This window comes from Acinonyx jubatus, chromosome B3, assembly GCF_027475565.1.
Source record: "Acinonyx jubatus isolate Ajub_Pintada_27869175 chromosome B3, VMU_Ajub_asm_v1.0, whole genome shotgun sequence".
Taxonomy (NCBI): domain Eukaryota; kingdom Metazoa; phylum Chordata; class Mammalia; order Carnivora; family Felidae; genus Acinonyx; species Acinonyx jubatus.
The window spans coordinates 130,915,526-130,933,820 of NC_069386.1; the positions used below are offsets into that span (position 1 = coordinate 130,915,526).

Consider the following 18,295-nt stretch of genomic DNA (forward strand, 5'->3'; position numbering starts at 1 on the left):
TGTAGGTATCCGTCCTGTCTGTGGATAGGGGAACTTGAAGCACAGGGAGGTTAAACAAGGGCCCAAGAGCCCAGGCACACCCCCAAACATGGTACTGTCGGGTAGTGAGCACTTGGGTTGAGGAGGGAGTCTGCTCATTAAATAGGATGGTCAGAGAAGGCCTCACTGACAGTGATATTTAGGAAGGGAGGGTGCCATGTGGATGGATATAGCTGGGGGAAAGCATTCTGAGCAGAGAGGCAGAGGTAGGAATTTATACACTGCTATGGTCATTGCCTTTGAGTTAAACCAAAGTGGTGTTGCCGGAGTGAATGGGGTGGGAGGTGAAGTCAGAGCAGTACCGGGCCTCCAGACTACCTTTTACCTGCTTGAGAGGTAGAATTGGTGTTGTCTTGATGTCACCTGGGTTTCCTGAAACTTTTAGTCCTGGGTCTATGGAGGGAGTTCTATGTCCATATACTTACAATTTGAATTGATTAAAACAAATAAGGGCCCCTTAAAATATATATCTTTTGGGGCACCTGGGTGGCTCAGTCAGTTGGGTATCCAGCTCTTGATTTCAGCTCAGGTCACCATGTCACAATTGTGAGATCAAGCCCCGTGTCAGGCTCCACGTTGCACATGGGGTCTTAAGATCTCCCTCCCATCCTCACAAGCACGGGTTCTCGTTCTCTCTCTCTGTCTGTCTTTCTCTCAAAAACAAACAAACAAAAAATCTTGTTAAAGGTGTTGTTCCATTAGGCTTTCTGGAATAAGACATGGTTTTAATGTAGTTGGATTTAGCTTATACTCACCGGGTTTCTCAACAGGGCACTGTTGGCATTTTGGTCAAGATCATTTTGTCATGTGACTTGTGTGTATTATAGGATATTTAATAATCTGGCCCTCCCATACCAAATGGCACATCATGGTGAAAGCAAAAAAAAAAAAAAACCTTCTGTATTTGTAAATATTCCCTAGATTCTCTCTGGTGGATGGTATTGTCTTTGAAAATAAACTCAGAACTTGATGAATAACTGATCTATGAGTGCTGCTTCCCTTTCATTTAATACATTTTCCTACTTGAGAGAGATGAGACATAGTTATACAGACAACCGTGGGTTCTTGTCCAAATGAAGTGATAATGTCTAGCAAATCTAACAGTCCATCAACAAAGTGGCAGATGGATTATGTTTTATGAATTGGATTTTAGCAAAAGATAAATACATCAAAAGCTACATAAATCTAAATTTTTTTGCCATTTTTCTGCTTTGATGTATTATCAGTCCATATTAATGTTCATATTTGGGATGAATAATTCCTTCTTAAGTGCCACAAAATTAAAACAAGTTCACCCAAAAAAAAAGTAATAAAGATGGATGATCACCAATATGAATCTTGACTCTGACATGATAATGAAAATTTTTCTTAATCGAGATTCATACATCAAAGTATTGCCTTTCAAGGTGGTCACCCATTGACACTAAGTACTTTTACCAAAAATACTGTCATTGTTCAGATCTTCCTGGCAGTCTTGAGAATTTCCTTCAAAGTGAATTTAAGGCACATTGTTTTTGGCCTTGTATTTCATATTTTCTGTTGATGTCTAATGAGCTACCAACAAACTTTATTATCCTGCAGTTCCTATGTATGGGTCAGGAGTCTGGACACGATCTCTGCGCTGGATCAAGGTGTGAACCAGGTTATGATCTCCTTGACGGCCTGGCATCCTCTTCCAAGCTTATAGGTTCTTGGCAGAATTCTGAGGGTCCTGCTTTCCTGGTGACAGTCCAGGGGGCATTCTTGGCTCCAGAGTGCTTCCTCTGGTGCCTATGCCATTGCTGTCTGCAATGGACAGGTCGCAGTATAGCTGTTAGCTTCTCTGAAGCCAGTAGGAGAATCTCAGTCCTTAGGAAGGACCTTCTTCCTCTCTCAAGGCTTTATCTGATAAAGTCAGGCTCACCCATTGTCCTCCCAAACTTTTTGGTAAACCCAACTTACTCTTAAGCTGATCACGGGAATGAAATCCCATCCTATTCACAGTTTTGCTCATGCTCTAAGGGAGAGGTTTATACCAGATGTGACATCGGGAGCAAGAGCAGGAATTCTGGGGGCCATCTTCCAATCCTGCCTTCCATAGGTCTCATTGGTACTTATTACCCAGGTGAATCTCTCTGTACTATTCCCCAGCCTTGACTTGCAATAATTTCTTACTGTTCTCAAAATTGAGGTTTCTTTCTCATAGGCAAAACTACCGTTGAACATACTCAAAAGACTGAACCTCAGCATCCAAAGACTATTTGAAAAATGAAATTCTATAATTATTTGGAGCCAAAAGAGACTGCTTTATTAGAGTGAGGGAGTAACCCTGCAGCGTAATTGCTTTAGAGAACTACATTGACTTGGCTATGTAGAATTGTTCAAAGTAAGTCTTATGAAAGATCAGTAGAATCCCAAAAGATCTAATTTCCTAGTCTAAAGGAAAAAAAAAAAAAAAACAAACCTTACCACCTTATGAGTGAACTTCACTCATTGCATATAGTGCATTCATCATATCCCATTACCTGTCATTTCTCCACACATTTTGTAAGTAGAGGTTTCTTGGTCATGGGGACTTTGTTTTACTCAGATGACATTTCACAGAAACGGTAAGTGTCTACTGAAAATCCGGTATTGAAATCATAAAAACGCTTGGCTAGCCTTACTGTGGCTTTCGTCTTCCATTTATTCTTTTAAATATACATGAATCTCAAAGTTTTAATAGCCTCTCTTTGCTTATGTGTTCTCACTGATAGCCTTTTGCATAGATCCTGGGTTAGGTTTTAGTATATGGTTGCCACTGAGAATTCTAATATCTGCACTGAAACCATTTTTAATGAAGTTTCTATTTGATTGAACTGGATACTTGAAAAGTTTTTGTCCTACTCTAAAAGAAAGTGAGTTTGTAGTTCTTATCTATACTTGTCCAGCTAAAAAACTCATCCTATTGGTAATTTTGTGTAATGTCTTATGTTTTCATACAGTGCCTGGTCTATAGTGACCCAGAAGTTTTTGAGAAGGTGGTAATCCCTATAATCAAACTGCTATTCATTTGCTCACTGATTCTCAGGTTCTAAGTTTTTCTTTTTGTACTATCTAGAATGGTTGTGCTTATCCTTAAGGTCTATTTCAGGTGTTCCCCTTTGAAAATTTTTCTAGCTCAGCAGACATAATTCATTGTTTTCTATTGTGTTTTTATAGCACTTTTTTTTTTTTTAATTTCTCTTGAGAGAGCACGAGCATGAGCACCGGAGGGGCAGAGAAAATCCCAAGCAGGCTCTGCACATCAGCGTGGAGCCTGATGTGGGGCTCAAACTCATGAACTGTGAGATCATGATCTCAGCCAAAATCAAGAGTCGGACACCGAACCGCCTGAACCATCTGGATGCCCCTATAGCACTTTTTGCTTGGTCTTTTTTACATATTCCTTCTTGGTTCTTTGTGGGTTCCTTTGCCTTGATATATTATGAACTGTTTGAAGACAGCTACCAGGTTTTACCTTCACATCCTCAGCATCTAACACTGTGCACGGCGTATTGTTAGTGACCTATATGTACTTGAATGAGAGCCCTTCACAAAATGTTGTTCACATAGGTGTATATATGCACATAACGAGAAAAGGGCAGGTGGAAAAAGTTTGTCTTCCCACTCCTGTTCCCCAGCCGTCCTGCTCCTCAGCCTCAAATCACTACTAGTGTCTTGGATTTAATAGCTTTTAACCCCATGAACCGTCAAACCTAGGTACCGCAGAGGATGGCTGATGTTACCCAGACAGCCAACCTACTGTTGAGGAAACAATACCAAGATGGAATCTAAAGATCCGCATTCCTATTTGGGACTGCCACTTACTAGCCTTGCCACATAAATTTGGGGAATGCCATTTATAACCTGGGTTTTCTCTCACTTCAGGAATGTTGCAAAGATGATGATGGAAGATAGATGTGGAGGTTACCTGTTATTCTATATGATTATACTGTATGTAACTGCTTGTTTTTTAGGGCCTGTGTTAACTCTGTGTTAGATCGTTGTTCATAAGTTCCCTAAGGATTCAAGAAAACCATGTAAGGGACACCTGGGTGTCTTAGTTAAGTGTTCGACTCAGTTTTTGGCTCAGGTCATGATTTCAATGTGAGTACAAGCCCATCGGCTCTGCACTGGCAGTGTGGAGCCTGCTTTTGGGATTCTTTCTCTCTGCCCCTCCCCTGCCCAAACTGTCTTTCTCAAAATAAATAAATAAACTTAAAAAAAATTTTTTTTGAAAAGAAAGCAGCTTTTAAAAAGCTTTTCTGTTTGAAAGGATATGTGTGGAAGGATATGTGATTTAAAGACTTGTCCATAGTTAAAGCCTTTTCTAACTTGAATATGTGATTAATTTACAAATTGTTGAAAATTATTCTATGAAATCAAAACCAGTACGTTCAGCCAGAAGTATATTATTCAAATAACCTTAAAACTAGCACTTTAGCTTGAACATATTAAAATGTTATGTTGGCTGGCAATTTTCTCTTTTGTCTGGTTGCTTTTATGTCAAGCTATTTATAGTTTTTGATCCTACCATGAAATCATCCCATGTTTGGGCAGCCTGTTATTGAAATTACTGAGACATGATGACAAATCAGTGTTAAAATTTTACCATAGGACCAAGCAGGCAAGAAGACGAACTTAAGAAGCAGCCTTGGCTAAAAAGATAGTTCCTAGGAGTAATTGGCAAACCCGACAAGAACAATTATGAAAGCTGTGCATTGTGGGTGGGCAGAAAGCAATCGCAGTTACGGTTGCCTAGCAACCGACAGGCATTGCGGGATGGTTGGGGATAAGCAGAAATGTTGGTGCTGCCACTCTGGGGGGAAATGAGACAAGTGCTTAACTGTAAAACCACCGTGACTTTTTGAGGAAACATAAGACATTGTACCCTGCTCTGCTTTTCGGCATTGCCGTGCAGTACTTCTCTAACGTCTGTTCCTTTGGATCTGGAACAGTCTTTTTTCTTCCTTTGATTTTTTTTTTTTTTTTTCCAGTGAGAATCAAATTGGGTCACACACAAAAAAGTCTCTGCAGATGTCATTGGGTCGACTTGGTTGCCTGGCACTGTGGCTCCAAGATATTGGGGTTAGTTGCTATGCCTCATGTCCTTTATTAAAAATAATGGTATCAGTATGAAAGCCTGTGGCTGACTTCCTTTACGCGTTAATGATGATTTGAGGTCATATCCCCACCCTTAACTTTCTTGGATTCTGGTACAAGTAGACCAAAGACAGAGCATGCCCCTTTTCATGCTAATGGAAGCATGTCTGATGGAGCATTATCCCTGAGGAGGAAAAAGTATGAGACCCCCCTCTGACCTAGACCTTTAGATCCAGGTACAAGGGCACTGCTAGTCACGAAGTATCCCTGTGGCTTGAGAGGAGGACGTTCTATCTGGGCGTCCTTCACCGGGTTCTAGCCCCCGAAGGAAACCCATTATAAGTAATACCAGATACTTGTTTGGTGCTTACTATATGCTGACCAAGTGGTTTTTGTTTTAGTTTTGTTCTTGTTTTAGATTGTTAGGTTAGTTTCAGGTGTACAACAGTTCAAGTTTAGACCTTGTGCTGTGTTCACCAAGTACTTTTTTATTCTAACTTCTCTAATCCTCTCAATTAGCTAGATAATAGTAACGTTCCCGTTTTAGAGATGTGAAAACTAAAGCCTGAAGAGTTTGAATAACATGTCTGAAGTGTCCCAGTTGGTAAGGCGGTAGAATAGGATTCAAACCCAGGTAGTCTAGCGGGACAATTTCTTGTCTGTGTCCGAGGCACTGCACTAGGCTTTGGTTATGGATAGCGAGCCAGGAACTTGTATTCTGGTTCGTGTAGTTCTGTTGTCCTTCAGCTTTGGGATCAGCGCTGCTGGCTAAGATGGTGGGGAGAACACACAGCTTAGAAACTGACTGCAGCCCCCTTTTCTTTAAGTACCTGCCAAGCCTTCCCTCTTCCCTGCTGACATCTTTTAGTGCTGTTGTACCAGGTCTTGCCCTGACTTCTCTTACCCTGCCCTTCAGAATGCTGGACCTTCCTACCCATTGCTTTGCCACAGCTTTCCCAACCTGTAAAGGTTTTAGTTTCTGCCATAGCAGTCATTTGTGGCCCTTGCTGAGTGAGTGCAGAGAACTGTGGGCTGGCGGTGAGTGCCTGGTTGCTTTTTCTCAGCCTCTGTGTGTCCTGCCTCTTACTTCATTGACCAAGTGCTCACTGACCCTTCATTTTGTGCCAGGCTTTGGTGGCGGATAGCAGCTAAGGCTTCAGTGCTTTTTTAAAACACTCCTTCAAACTGGCCATCCAATTCCCATTTACTGGTCAACCTCCAGGCAGCTGACATATGTCTTGAGTACCTAATCCTCTAACTTCTCATCTAATCTGTTTATGCCAAACTCAGCCATGTTGCATAGTCGTTAATGCCACCCACGGCGTCTGCCTTTGGGATGTTTCTGTTCCTGTTACGATTCACTGTGTGTATGTGTATGCATGTGTGTAAACAACATTTATTTTTTCACACTTATGGAGGGTAGAAGTTTGAAATCAGGGTGTCAGGATTGGTTTCTCCTGACTTACAGGTTGTAGATGGCTGTCTGCTAAATCTGTGTGTATGTGGTCTCCACTGTTTCTGTGTCATGTCTTTAAGTTTTTATTCAAATTCCAGTGAACATACAATGTAATGTTAGTTTCAGGTGTACAGTATAGTGATTCAACACTTCCATAGAACACCTAGTGCTCATCACAAGTGCACTCCCCGGCAAATGGATGGAGCTAGTGAATTTTCTAAACTAGGTTTTATCTCACTTGGGGAATGTTGTGAAGATGATGGAAAATAGATGTGGAGGTTACTTATTACAGTATATTATCGTACTGTATGTAATGCGCTTATTCTAAGTGAAACAAGTCAGAGACCAATACCATATGATTTCACTCACATACAGAGTGTAAGAAACAAAACAAACAAATGGGGAAAAAAAGAGGCAGGAGCACCTGAGTGGCTAAGTCTGTTAGGCAGCCAACTCTTGGATTCGGCTCAGGTCATGATGTCACAGTTACTGAGACTGAGCCCCATGTCAGGCTCTGGGCTGGCAGCAGGGAGCCTGCTTGGGATTCTCTCTTTCTCTCCTGCCTCACCCCCCACTTGTGCGTGCAAGCTCTCAAAATAAACTTAAACCAAGAAACATTTCTTTTTTCCTTTAAAAGAAACCGGTTCTTAACTGTAGAGAGCAGACTGATGGTTACCAGAGGAGAGGTGGGTGGGGGGATGGGTTAAACCATTGACCTCTTTTACTCCTCTTTTTTGCCATTTGCAAATACGTATTCAGTACTTCTTCCTGATGACTGTGCTGGGCCTGTGAGCCTGTAGGTGTCCCTCAGCTTGGTATGTCAGTAGCTAGATCTGCTGAGGTACTGAGAGCTTGATCAGTCCCTAGTGAGAGACAGGTAGGTGATTGTGTGTGTGCGTGCAAGGGTTCCTGGGAATTTCTTACACTGTAGCAGTTAAATGCATCCAGGGTGTCACTAATAAGGTGCGGTGTCTTTCAGAGGAAAGAGATCTCTCCTGCATTAAATAACTAGATGAAGCTTCAGAAAGGGGTACTTGAGGTAGAAGAAATCCTGTTCTTGAGTCCTGAGACCAGATGTGCTGGGGGAGGTAGAGCTCATCTGGGTTGGCATGAAGCCTTGGGTGGGAAGGACGAGAGAGAAGCCTGATGGTGGATGGGGCCAGGCTTGTGGATCTTGTGTGACAGGCAGAGGACTTCAGACTTTGCGGATAAGGATCACTGAATGTTTTTGAACAAGGGTGAGACAACCCACACTGTTAATGACAATATTACTGGTAAAGCCCGTCGTTCAAGGCTTTATGATTGACACACTGTTCTCATCATAATGTTGTCATGTGCTCTGGGATCTAAATGGAGCAGATCTTATCCTAGCTATTTTATGGAAGTAGAAACAGGTACGAGAGTTGAGGCTGCTCATCTAGTAAATGGTTGAACTAGAAGTTGAACCCAGATCTTTAGTTTCTTCTAAGTCATGCTCTTTCTGGAATTAGTTTATGGGATGGGTTAAAGGCAATAAAGCATAGAGGCAGAAAAATGTGAGCAATTGATGCGGAATTCCAAACATGGTAAAGATGCCAGTGGAAAAGAAAAACTGAGGGGTCTTCACCCAGAGACCTAATTACAGAAACCTCTGAAAGACTCGGATCAGGTTGAGAGAGCAGGAGAAATTGGGTTGCCTGCAGGGTTGTGAGCATAGCTCTCTAGAAGAGAGAGACCCCATCAAGCTTTGTGGGGCTGGTCACTGACCCCAAGGAGGCTGCTCCTTAGGCCATCTCAGAAGGTGCTAGTACAAACCATCCATCTGCTCAGCAGCACCACTACTTTGTGCTGTTCTCTGGGAGACTCTGAAAAGGATGGGAAGGGTTCCCAGCAGGCCGCACTGCTGTGGGACCCGGGCAAGCAAAGGCAAGGACCTGCCTACACAGACTTTGTTGGGACATGAGGGAGAGACTGCTCTTCAGAAAGCTTTTGAAGGCCACTAGGGTAATTGAACAAAAAGTGACTGTACATTGGACTTGTAGTGTTACCTGTCTATAACAGTCTACTGTCTGCAACCACTGTTGTTTGCTTCAGCCCTCTGGGCTGTTTCCCTATGAGTAAAACCAGAGATGGGACTAAACCAGGGATTTTCACGCCATGTTCCTTGGAGCCCTAAGGATTCTGGAAACCCCTTTCAGAGCTCACTACCACAGAGGGTAGAGGGAGGGGAATGCAAGTAATTCCGGGTGCACCTAGAGACATTTGCCTTTTGTCTGCATTAAATGTGTCCTTTGGACAAAGGACTCTCCAGATTTTTCTTTTTTTAAAGATTGAAAAGCCATTATAATAATCTCCTGGGCCCAGTCTCCTATTTCATAGTTCTTCTTAATTATGAATAGTTTACAAACCTTACCTTTGTGTTTTCACAATTTACTAAGGACTTTCACCTAGATTACTTCATTCATTCCTCATTATCAACCAGGGAAGTGAACAAACAGCGTTAAACCCATATCACAGATGAAAAGGTGGCATCCAAAGGACATAACCCCAAGGGGATAACTGGATAAAACCAGAACTCAAATCTTACGAATCCGTTGCTCTTTTCAATTCTTTGTATTTGCTTTCCACCATAGGAGATGGACCAAAATAATGGAACATGTCTATAGAAAATGAAATAGTAAGCAGTTTTTGGTTATCATAGTGGTTACTGTGATAAACACACATTGAAACTCTTTGATAGGATGTTCCGAATACCAATTTTGACCTAGATTTGCAAAGCAACTTTTGATTCTTTTTGACAGTATTTTTTGTCCTTTTGGATTCTGGATACTGATGTGATGACTTCTAAAGCCCATGTAATTCCATTTGTGGGATCAAGGGTAGACGGATCCTTTTAAAGACCAAGTTGACAGCTGAGCTGAGCTATGCAGTGGAATGAAAGCTAGCCTTCTGAATTCAGCATGGATGTGGAAGCATTTGCTTGAGGACGTAATATGCCTGTGTGAGGAACAAAACGAGGTTGCGAATAGATTTCTCACAGTACTCGGTGACTTGTCAGACTGTGACTTTAAAGCCCACACCCAAGTATCAGGTCTCCTCTGGTGTCCTGCTCTTGCTTATCTGTGGGAAAACGTGGGTCACAATCACTTTTCATTTGTCTTTTCCTTGGGCGTTTCTTTGTTAATGCCCTGTATCTATATGACAACATATCAACCCCCAAGACAGTTGACCTTTTGTGTCCCACTTGGTACTTAATCTCACGAGATTGGTGGACATGTGCAGAATTGGTTTAGTTTTAACCACACCATTAAATTCCTTGTCACTCAGATGTACGTTAAAAATTGGGGAACAGGGGCACCCGGGTGGCTCAGTTGGTAAAGCGACCGACTTCGGCTCAGGTCATGATCTCGCAGTTTGTGAGTTCAAGCCCCGTGTCAGGCTCTGTGCTGATGGCTCAGAGCCTGGAACCTGCTTCAGATTCTGTGTCTCCCCCTCTTCTCTGCCCCCCCCCCCATGTTCATGCTCTGTGTGTCTCTGTCTCTCAATAAATAAACGTTAAAACAATTTTTTTTTAATTGGGGAACATATCTATATCAAGGGGAACAAAATCCTCTTGATTTCTTTGACAGAATAAAATAGGAGCTTACTAGATTTCTGTCCTGGGACTGGCGCTAGGATTAAGAGATCAGTAAAGCAGTCCAGTGAAGAAACTTTAGACCTATCTGCAACTGAAATCTAGGATTTAGGAGTCCTGGATGGACCTGCCTTCTGGAGAATTCTATTGCTTAGTCACAACAGAGAGGATGACCAGAATCAGCCTCCCGTAAATTTAGCAAGGTATTGGTGATGGTAATAGCTAACATCTATTAAGCATCATTTATGTGCCAGAGACATTTTACACACCTCTGAATCCACACAGTACCTTCATGAGGCAAGTACATTACCACATTTTCCAGGGACAGAAATTAAAGATTGACACTTGGCACTAATTGTGATAGAAATGCATGCAAGCTCAGATTCCGCTCTTACCCACAACCCGACTCTGCCTTTGTGCTTAATTTTCAACAGACTTTTTTCTCTATTTTGTGATTTAGAAGTTTTAATTCTATGACCATAATGAATAAAATAGTCTTGATAATCTCTGTCTTCTAGGCCTTTGTATAGTCGTCTCTTTTCTTGAGTTAATTAGATGTTTCTTGCCTGTGTAACATCTGCAGGATTCAGTTGGGAGACATCTGCGGACTTCAGTAGCCACAGACAGCTTCTTGAAAGAGATGGGGTTTGTGGGGGAGGAAGGGGCTCAGCCACAGGAGTGGGTAGGGTGGTAGGCATCACGGACTAGGAAATGTTTTTGTAGGTGTGGATGCAGTCATTAAATTCAGTTAAGAGTAGGGGAGTCAGGAAAAGGCATAATAGGAAATGAGATTGAAAAACATAAATTTGGTCTGAGGAGGGCCCTAAATGCCAGGCCATATATTTATGCTTAAGTAAAAAGGACACATCGATACTTGGAGAGCGCCTGGAGGAGGGTGTAGAATGAGAAACCAGGGAGCGGGCAATCCATCTGGATCCAGACTCTAGGGTGAAAGGAGCAGGACTAAGATCACTGGACATAGAGGATGTTACAAGAGTGAAATAGCTTGGTGGCTTGCTGTACGTAGTTACTCTGGAGCAGAAAAGTCCAAAATGCATGAGATTTCTGAGCCTGACTGAATGAGACTATGGATAGAGGGGAATGCGGGAGAGGAGCTGCTTTTCAGAGGGGAAAGGGGTGCTGATGGGTTCTGTTTTTGGAGTGTTGGGTTCGGGGTGACGATGTGACCTCCCAGTAGAGAAATCCAGCTTACAGATGGAGATGTCAGTTTAATTTGATGAGAGGTCAAAGCTGATGAAGTCTGGAAGTCATACTTGTCAACATAACGGGTTGTAGTTGGTGAGCGGGGAAAGTCCCCAAGGAATAGAAGACACTAGAACGAGCCAAGAGCAGAGCATGAATTTAGAGGGTTCGTGGTAGGACGGGCACTAAATAAAAAGCTGAAGAGTCAAGAGAAAGCCAAGGAAGAGAGATGGAAAGGAGGTGGAGAAAACTATCCATCCTGCAGAGAAGTCTAAAGCAGTTTCTCAGTCATGGCCCTGTTGACTTTTGGGACCAGATGACTTTTGTTATGGTGGTTGCTTTGTGCATTGTTGGATGTTACTCACTAGATGCTAGTAGCAGTCGACAGTTGTGACGACGGAAGATGGCTCCAGACCTTGCCAAATGTGCCCTTAGCAGCAAAACTGCTCGTAGGTGAGAACTGCCAGTCTAGAAGAAGAATAAGGAGTATGAAAAGACCACTGGATTTGGCAGTTAAAGATACTGAGTGGAAGTCAGACTACAGAGACTTGAAGAGGGAGAAAGAGAAGAAAAGGAGACTAAGGATGAGGACAGTTCACCTAGTACATCAGAGAGGAGATAAAAAGCTGTGTTCTACCTACAGCAGACACTGGAGCTCCAAACTTGGCGATGGTTTTGTGTGGTAGAGTCAGCTCTCGTACCCTGTTCTCTTTTGATAGGTTGCCGTGGCTGTTTGTTCTTATGTAGAAACTCAGCAGTCTCATCTTGCTCTAGGGAAGTAAAGCAATGGATTTTTATTGGGATTAAATTGAAATTACAAATAATTTAGTCCCTTGTCTCTTCATGTACCTAAATAGTTCGTTGCTTTTCAGAATTAACAGACTATCTTTTTTAAGTAGTTTAATGAAAAATTGAGCAGAAAGTACCCTTTATCATCTCCCTTTCCTCCATTGTTAACACAGTTGGATTGGTGTGAGACCTTTGTTACAGTTGATGAGCCACTATTGACACATCATTATTAACTAAATTCCAGAGTTTACATTAGGGTTCATTCTTGGTGCTGTACATTCTGTGGAGGTTAACAAAAGTGTGAGGAGAGGTATCCACCATTACATTATAGTGGGCTAGTCCACTGTCCAAAATTCCTCTGCACCTCACCTATTCATCTCTCCCTAACTACTTACTCTGTTGCCTCATGCTCTGGCAACTGCTGATCTTTTTACTCTGTATAGTTTGCCTTTTCTAGAATGCCATCTAATGCTGGAATCACACAGGATATAGTCTTTTCAGATTGCTTCCTTTTACTTAGCAATATGCATTTAAGGTTCCTTCATGACTTTGATAGCTAATTTCTTTTTAGTGCTGTATAAGAGTCCATTATCTGGATATGTATCACAACTTGCTGTCCCATTCCTGCTGAAGGACATCTTGGTGGCTTCCAAGTTGTGGCAATTAAGACTAAAGCTACTATAAACACCCATGTGCAGGTTTTGTGTGGACATAAGCTTTCAACTCCTTTAAGTAAATATTAAGGAGCAGGATTGCCGGGTTGTATGGTGCAACTTTATGTTTAATTGGAAGAAACGGCCAAACTGTCTTCCAAAATGGCTCTATCACTGTGCATAGTCACTGGCAGAAAATGATAGTTCTTGTTGCCAATATTTGTTGTCAGTGTGTTTTTTGATTTTAGGCCATTCTAACAGGTGTGTATTGGTATTTCCTTTTAGGTTGCAGTTTCGTAATGACAAATGATGTGGACCATCTTTTAAGCTTATTTGCCATCTGTATATCTCTTAGCGAGGCATCTGTTCAGATCCTTTGCCAATTTTTAAATCAAGTTATTTCATCACACCCACAATTCGCAATAAATTTTTTTTTTATTGAAGTGTAGTTGAAATACAATATTTTCAGGTGGACAAACTCAGTGATTCACCAGTTATATACATTGCAAGATGCTTACCATCAGTGTAGTTACCATCTGTTACCAAAGTTATTAAATACTATTGATTATATTCCTTATGCTGTACTTTGCATCCCCATGACTTACTTATAACTAGAAGTTTGTACTCTTAATCTTCTCACCTATCTTACCCAGCCCTTGACACCCCTCCCCTCTAGCCCCTCTGAATCTAGTTTTCTTTCCTGAACTATATCCTGAAGTTCATTAAAATCTTTCCACTGGTAATAAGCTCTGAGTTGTTTTTGTAAAACTACCTTTATTTTTGCCCTCATCTTTGATAATTTAACTGGATTTAAAATGCTAAGTTGACGGTTATATTCTCCCACTTTCTTTTTCTTTGGCTTTGAATTCATTTGTTGCTGTTGAGAAATTACTATTGAATTACTATTCCTTTATGGGACATCTGTCTTTTGCCTCTGCCTACTTTTAAGATTTTCCTTTATCTTTGGGGTTCTGTATTTTACAACAACAGATCAATAGATGGGGTTTTCTTTTTACATAGTCTCGGCAGCGTGTGTTGTACTTCAGTCTAAAAATCTGGTTTTTCAATACTTCTCCAAGATTACTTGGAGCATAACTTACCTTTTTTTACTTTTGCAACTCTTACTAAATGCATGTTAAACCTTTCCAATCTTTAGCAATTTATTTTTCAGTGCTTTGCCTCTGGGTTGCTATCTACATAACATCTTTAAGATCTCTCTTCTAGTCCATTAATTTTGTTTGTAGCTGCAACTGGTGTGTTATTTTATGTATCAGTTGAGTTTCTGATTTCAGTGGCTATGTTTTTCACTTTGGGACTTTGTAAAAATACACTGTGCTTTGTGGTTTATAACTTAGAGTCAGGCTGCAGGGTTCACATTCGTGCTTCATCACCTACTACCTGTGAATCCATGGGCAAATTATTTAACTTTGATTTTTCTCCTCAGTTAAATTAGGATAATATTATAGATATACTATAAGTATAGGCATCTAATAGTTTAGAATGAGAATTAATAAATTAAAAGATAAAAAATAGATGAAACAGTGGGTGGTATGTAGTATGTGCTGGGTATTAACTGCTGTTGTCACATTTGCATTTTTGTATCATTTTTTATTTTACTCAAATCATTTTAAATACATTTAACTTTAAATTTCCATCTAACCAATTACCTGAAGCTCTTGGAAATCTAATACTATTTTCTATTGGATTTTGCTCATGATAAATTGAGATTATTTTCTTGTTGTTGTGAAACTTGGGGTTTTAAGTGTCTCTTCATTGAGACTTTAAGAATCTTCTGTGGTCTGTCTCTGCCCATCTTTTCAAGAGCCCGGAACCAATGTTTTTTAGTATTTTGACATGGGATAAGACACATTCCTGGCACTCCAGTATTTAGAGATCAGGTGGAAGTGACCAGAGAGATTAGATTGAAAGTAGAAAACCACAGTTTACCTTTGGAAACTCAAGGAAAAATGCTTCCTTTTTAAGGGAGGATTCTGGATGGGGTATGAAAGTTTCATGCTGCTAAGAGATCGCATAAGATGAGGTAAAAGAAATTTCCATTGGATTTGATAATGTGGAGGATTTCTGTGACTTTGAATGATTGCAGTATAGTAGTATGGGGAGAAGCTTTATGAATGGATATAATAGATTGAAGATGAAATGAAATTTTTTTTGTAATATAGCTAGTATAATGAGATATTTGAAGGCACAAAGATCATAAAGGAAATAGAACTATCTTTATTTGTAGGTTGTAAATAAGGAGTTAAAAATCATCAAAAGCATCAAATAGCTAAAAATTAACAAAAGCTGTGGAAGACATCCACACTGAAAACTACATAAAACACTGTTGAAAGAATTTAGAGAGGCTTCTGGGAAGATGGCGGAGTAGGAGGACGCTGGGCTCACCGCGTCCTGCGGATCACTTACATTCCACCCACACTTGCCTAAATAACCCAGAAAACCGCCAGAAGACTAGCAGAACGGAGTCTCCGGAGCCAAGCGCAGACGAGAGGCCCACGGAAGAGGGTAGGAAGGGCGGCGAGGCGGTGCGCGCTCCACGGACTGTCGGGAGGGAGCCGGGGCGGCCTGCCGGCCAAGCAGAGCCCCCGAGTCTGGCTGGCAAAAGCGGAGGGGCCGGACGGAGTATGTTCGGACAGCAAGTGGGACTTAACATCTGGAAGGTTACAAGCTAACAGCTCTGCTCGGAGAGCGGGAGGGCTGCAGGACAACAGGAGGGAGAGTTGTTGAGCCTCGGCCGACAGAGCTCAGCGGGGAACAAAGGCGCTCGCCAGCACCATCTCCCTCGCCCATCCCCCAGCCAAAATCCCAAAGGGAACCAGTTCCCCTCACGGAACTTGCTTGCACCGCGCAAACACCCAACGCTGTGCTTCTGCGGATCCATCCCTCTGGTGGGTCTGACTCCCTCCTGGTGCCACAGGGCCCCTCCCGAAGCGGATCTCCGAAGGAAAAGCGAGCTGAGCCTTCCCCTCCCGCCCCTGTGCACCTTGCCAGTCCACCCCAGCTAATATGCCAGATCCCCATCACCACAAGCCTGGCAGTGTGCAAGTAGCCCAGACGGGCCACGCCACCCCACAGTGAATCCCGTCCCTAGGAGAGGGGAAGAGAAAGCACACACCAGTCTGACTGTGGCCCCAGCGGTGGCCTGGGGGCAGACATCAGGTCTGACTGCATCCCCGCCCACCAACGCAAGTTATTCAAGACAGCACAGGGGAAGTGCCCCACAGTCCCGCACCACTCCAGGGACTATCCAAAATGACGAAACGGAAGAATTCCCCTCAAAAAAAACCTCCAGGAAATAACGACAGCTAATGAACTGATCAAAGATGATTTAAATAATATAACAGAAAGTGAATTTAGAATAATAGTCATAAAATTAATCCCTGGGCTTGAAAACAGTATAAAGGACAGCAGAGAATCTCTTGCTACAGAGATCAAGGGACTAAGGAACAGCCAGGAGGAGCTAAAAAATGCTATTAACGAGCTGCAAAATAAAATGGAGACGACTACAGCTCGGATTGAAGAGGCAGAGGAGAGAATAGGTGAACTAGAAGATAAAATTATGGAAAAAGAAGCTGAGAAAAAGATAAAAAAAATCCAGGAGTATGAGGGGAAAATTAAAGAACTAAGTGATGCACTAAAGAGAAATAATCTATGCATAATTGGTATTCCATAGGAGGAAGAGAGAGGGAAAGGTGCTGAAGGTGTACTTGAAGAAATAATAGCTGAGAACTTCCCTGATCTGGGGAAGGAAAAAGGCATTGAAATCCAAGAGGCACAGAGAACTCCCTTCAGACGTAACTTGAATCGATCTTCTGCATGACTTATCATAGTGAAACTGGCAAAATACAAGGATAAAGAGAAAATTCTGAAAGCAGCAAGAGATAAACGTGCCCTAATATAAAGGGAGACCTATAAGACTCGTGACTGATCTCTCTACTGAAACTTGGCAGGCCAGAAAGGAATGGCAGGAAATCTTCAATGTGATGAACAGAAAAAATATGCAGCTGAGAATCCTTTATCCAGCAAGTCTGTCATTTAGAATAGAAGGAGAGATAAAGGTCTTCCCAAACAAACAAAAACTGAAGGAATTCGTCACCACTAAACCAGCCCTACAAGAGATCCTAAGGGGGATCCTATGAGACAAAGTACCAGAGACATTGCTACAAGCATGAAACCTACAGACACCACAATGACTCTAAACCCATATCTTTCTGTAATAACACTGAGTGTAAATGGACTAAATGCGCCAACCAAAAGACATAGGGTATCAGAATGGATAAAAAAACAAGACCCATCAGTTTGCTGTCTACAAGAGACTCATTTTAGACCTGAGGACACCTTCAGATTGAAAGTGAGGGGATGGAGAACTATTTATCATGCTACTGGAAGTCAAAAGAGAGCTGGAGTAGCCATACTTATATCAGACAAACTAGACTTTAAATTAAAGGCTGTAACAGAGATAAAGAAGGGCATTATATAATAAGTACAGGATCTATCCATCTAGAACTAACAATTATAAATGTCTATGCGCCGAATACAGGAGCCCCCAAATATATAAAACAATTACTCACAAACATAAGCAATCTTATTGACAAGAATGTGGTAATTGCAGGGGACTTTAATACCCAACTTACAACAATGGATAGATAATATAGACACATGGTCAATAAAGAAACAAGGGCCCTGAATGATACATTGGATCAGATGGACTTGACATATATAGTTAGAACTCTGCATGCCAAAGCAACAGAATATACTTTCTTCTCGAGTGCACATGGAACATTCTCCAAGATAGATCACATACTGGGTCACAAAACAGCCGTTCATAAGTATACAAGAATTGAGATCATACCATGCATACTTTCGGACCACAATGCTATGAAACTTGAAATCAACCACAGGAAAAAGTCTGGAAACCTCCAAAAGCATGGAGGTTAAAGAACACCCTACTAAAGAATGAATGGGTCAACCAGGCAATTAGAAAAGAAATTAAAAAATATATGGAAACAAACGAAAATGAAAATACAACAATCCAAATGCTTTGGGATGCAGCCAAGGCAGTCCTGAGAGGAAAATACATTGCAATCCAGGCCTATCTCCAGAAACAAGAAAAATCCAAAATACAAAATTTAATAGCACACCTAAAGGAAATAGAAGCAGAGCAGCAAAGACACCCTAAACCCAGCAGAAGAAGAGAAATAATAAAGATCAGAGCAGAAATAAACAATATAGAATCTAAAAAAACTGTAGAGCAGATCAATGAAACCAAGAGTTGGTTTTTTGAAAAAATAACATTGATAAGCCTCTAGCCAGGCTTCTCAAAAAGAAAAGGGAGATGACCCAAATAGATAAAATCATGAATGAAAATGGAATTATTACAACCAATCCCTTAGAGATACAAGCAGTTATCAGGGAATACTA

General features: G+C 41.5%; 1 protein-coding gene across 14 annotated transcripts in view; it reads left to right on the plus strand.

The window, feature by feature from the left end:
* TDP1 (tyrosyl-DNA phosphodiesterase 1) overlaps nt 1–18,295 on the plus strand; it is a 90,886-nt gene that overhangs the window by 42,380 nt on the left and 30,211 nt on the right. The window contains exon 15 of one of the 14 annotated variants that reach the window (XM_027066402.2): nt 13,142–15,421. The exons of the other annotated variants lie outside the window; for them this stretch is intronic. Coding sequence (XP_026922203.1) covers nt 13,142–13,166 — 25 coding nt within the window. The 3' untranslated portion in view covers nt 13,167–15,421. Of the gene's footprint in view, nt 1–13,141; nt 15,422–18,295 lie in introns of those variants that run through there. 14 annotated transcript variants of the gene reach the window in all.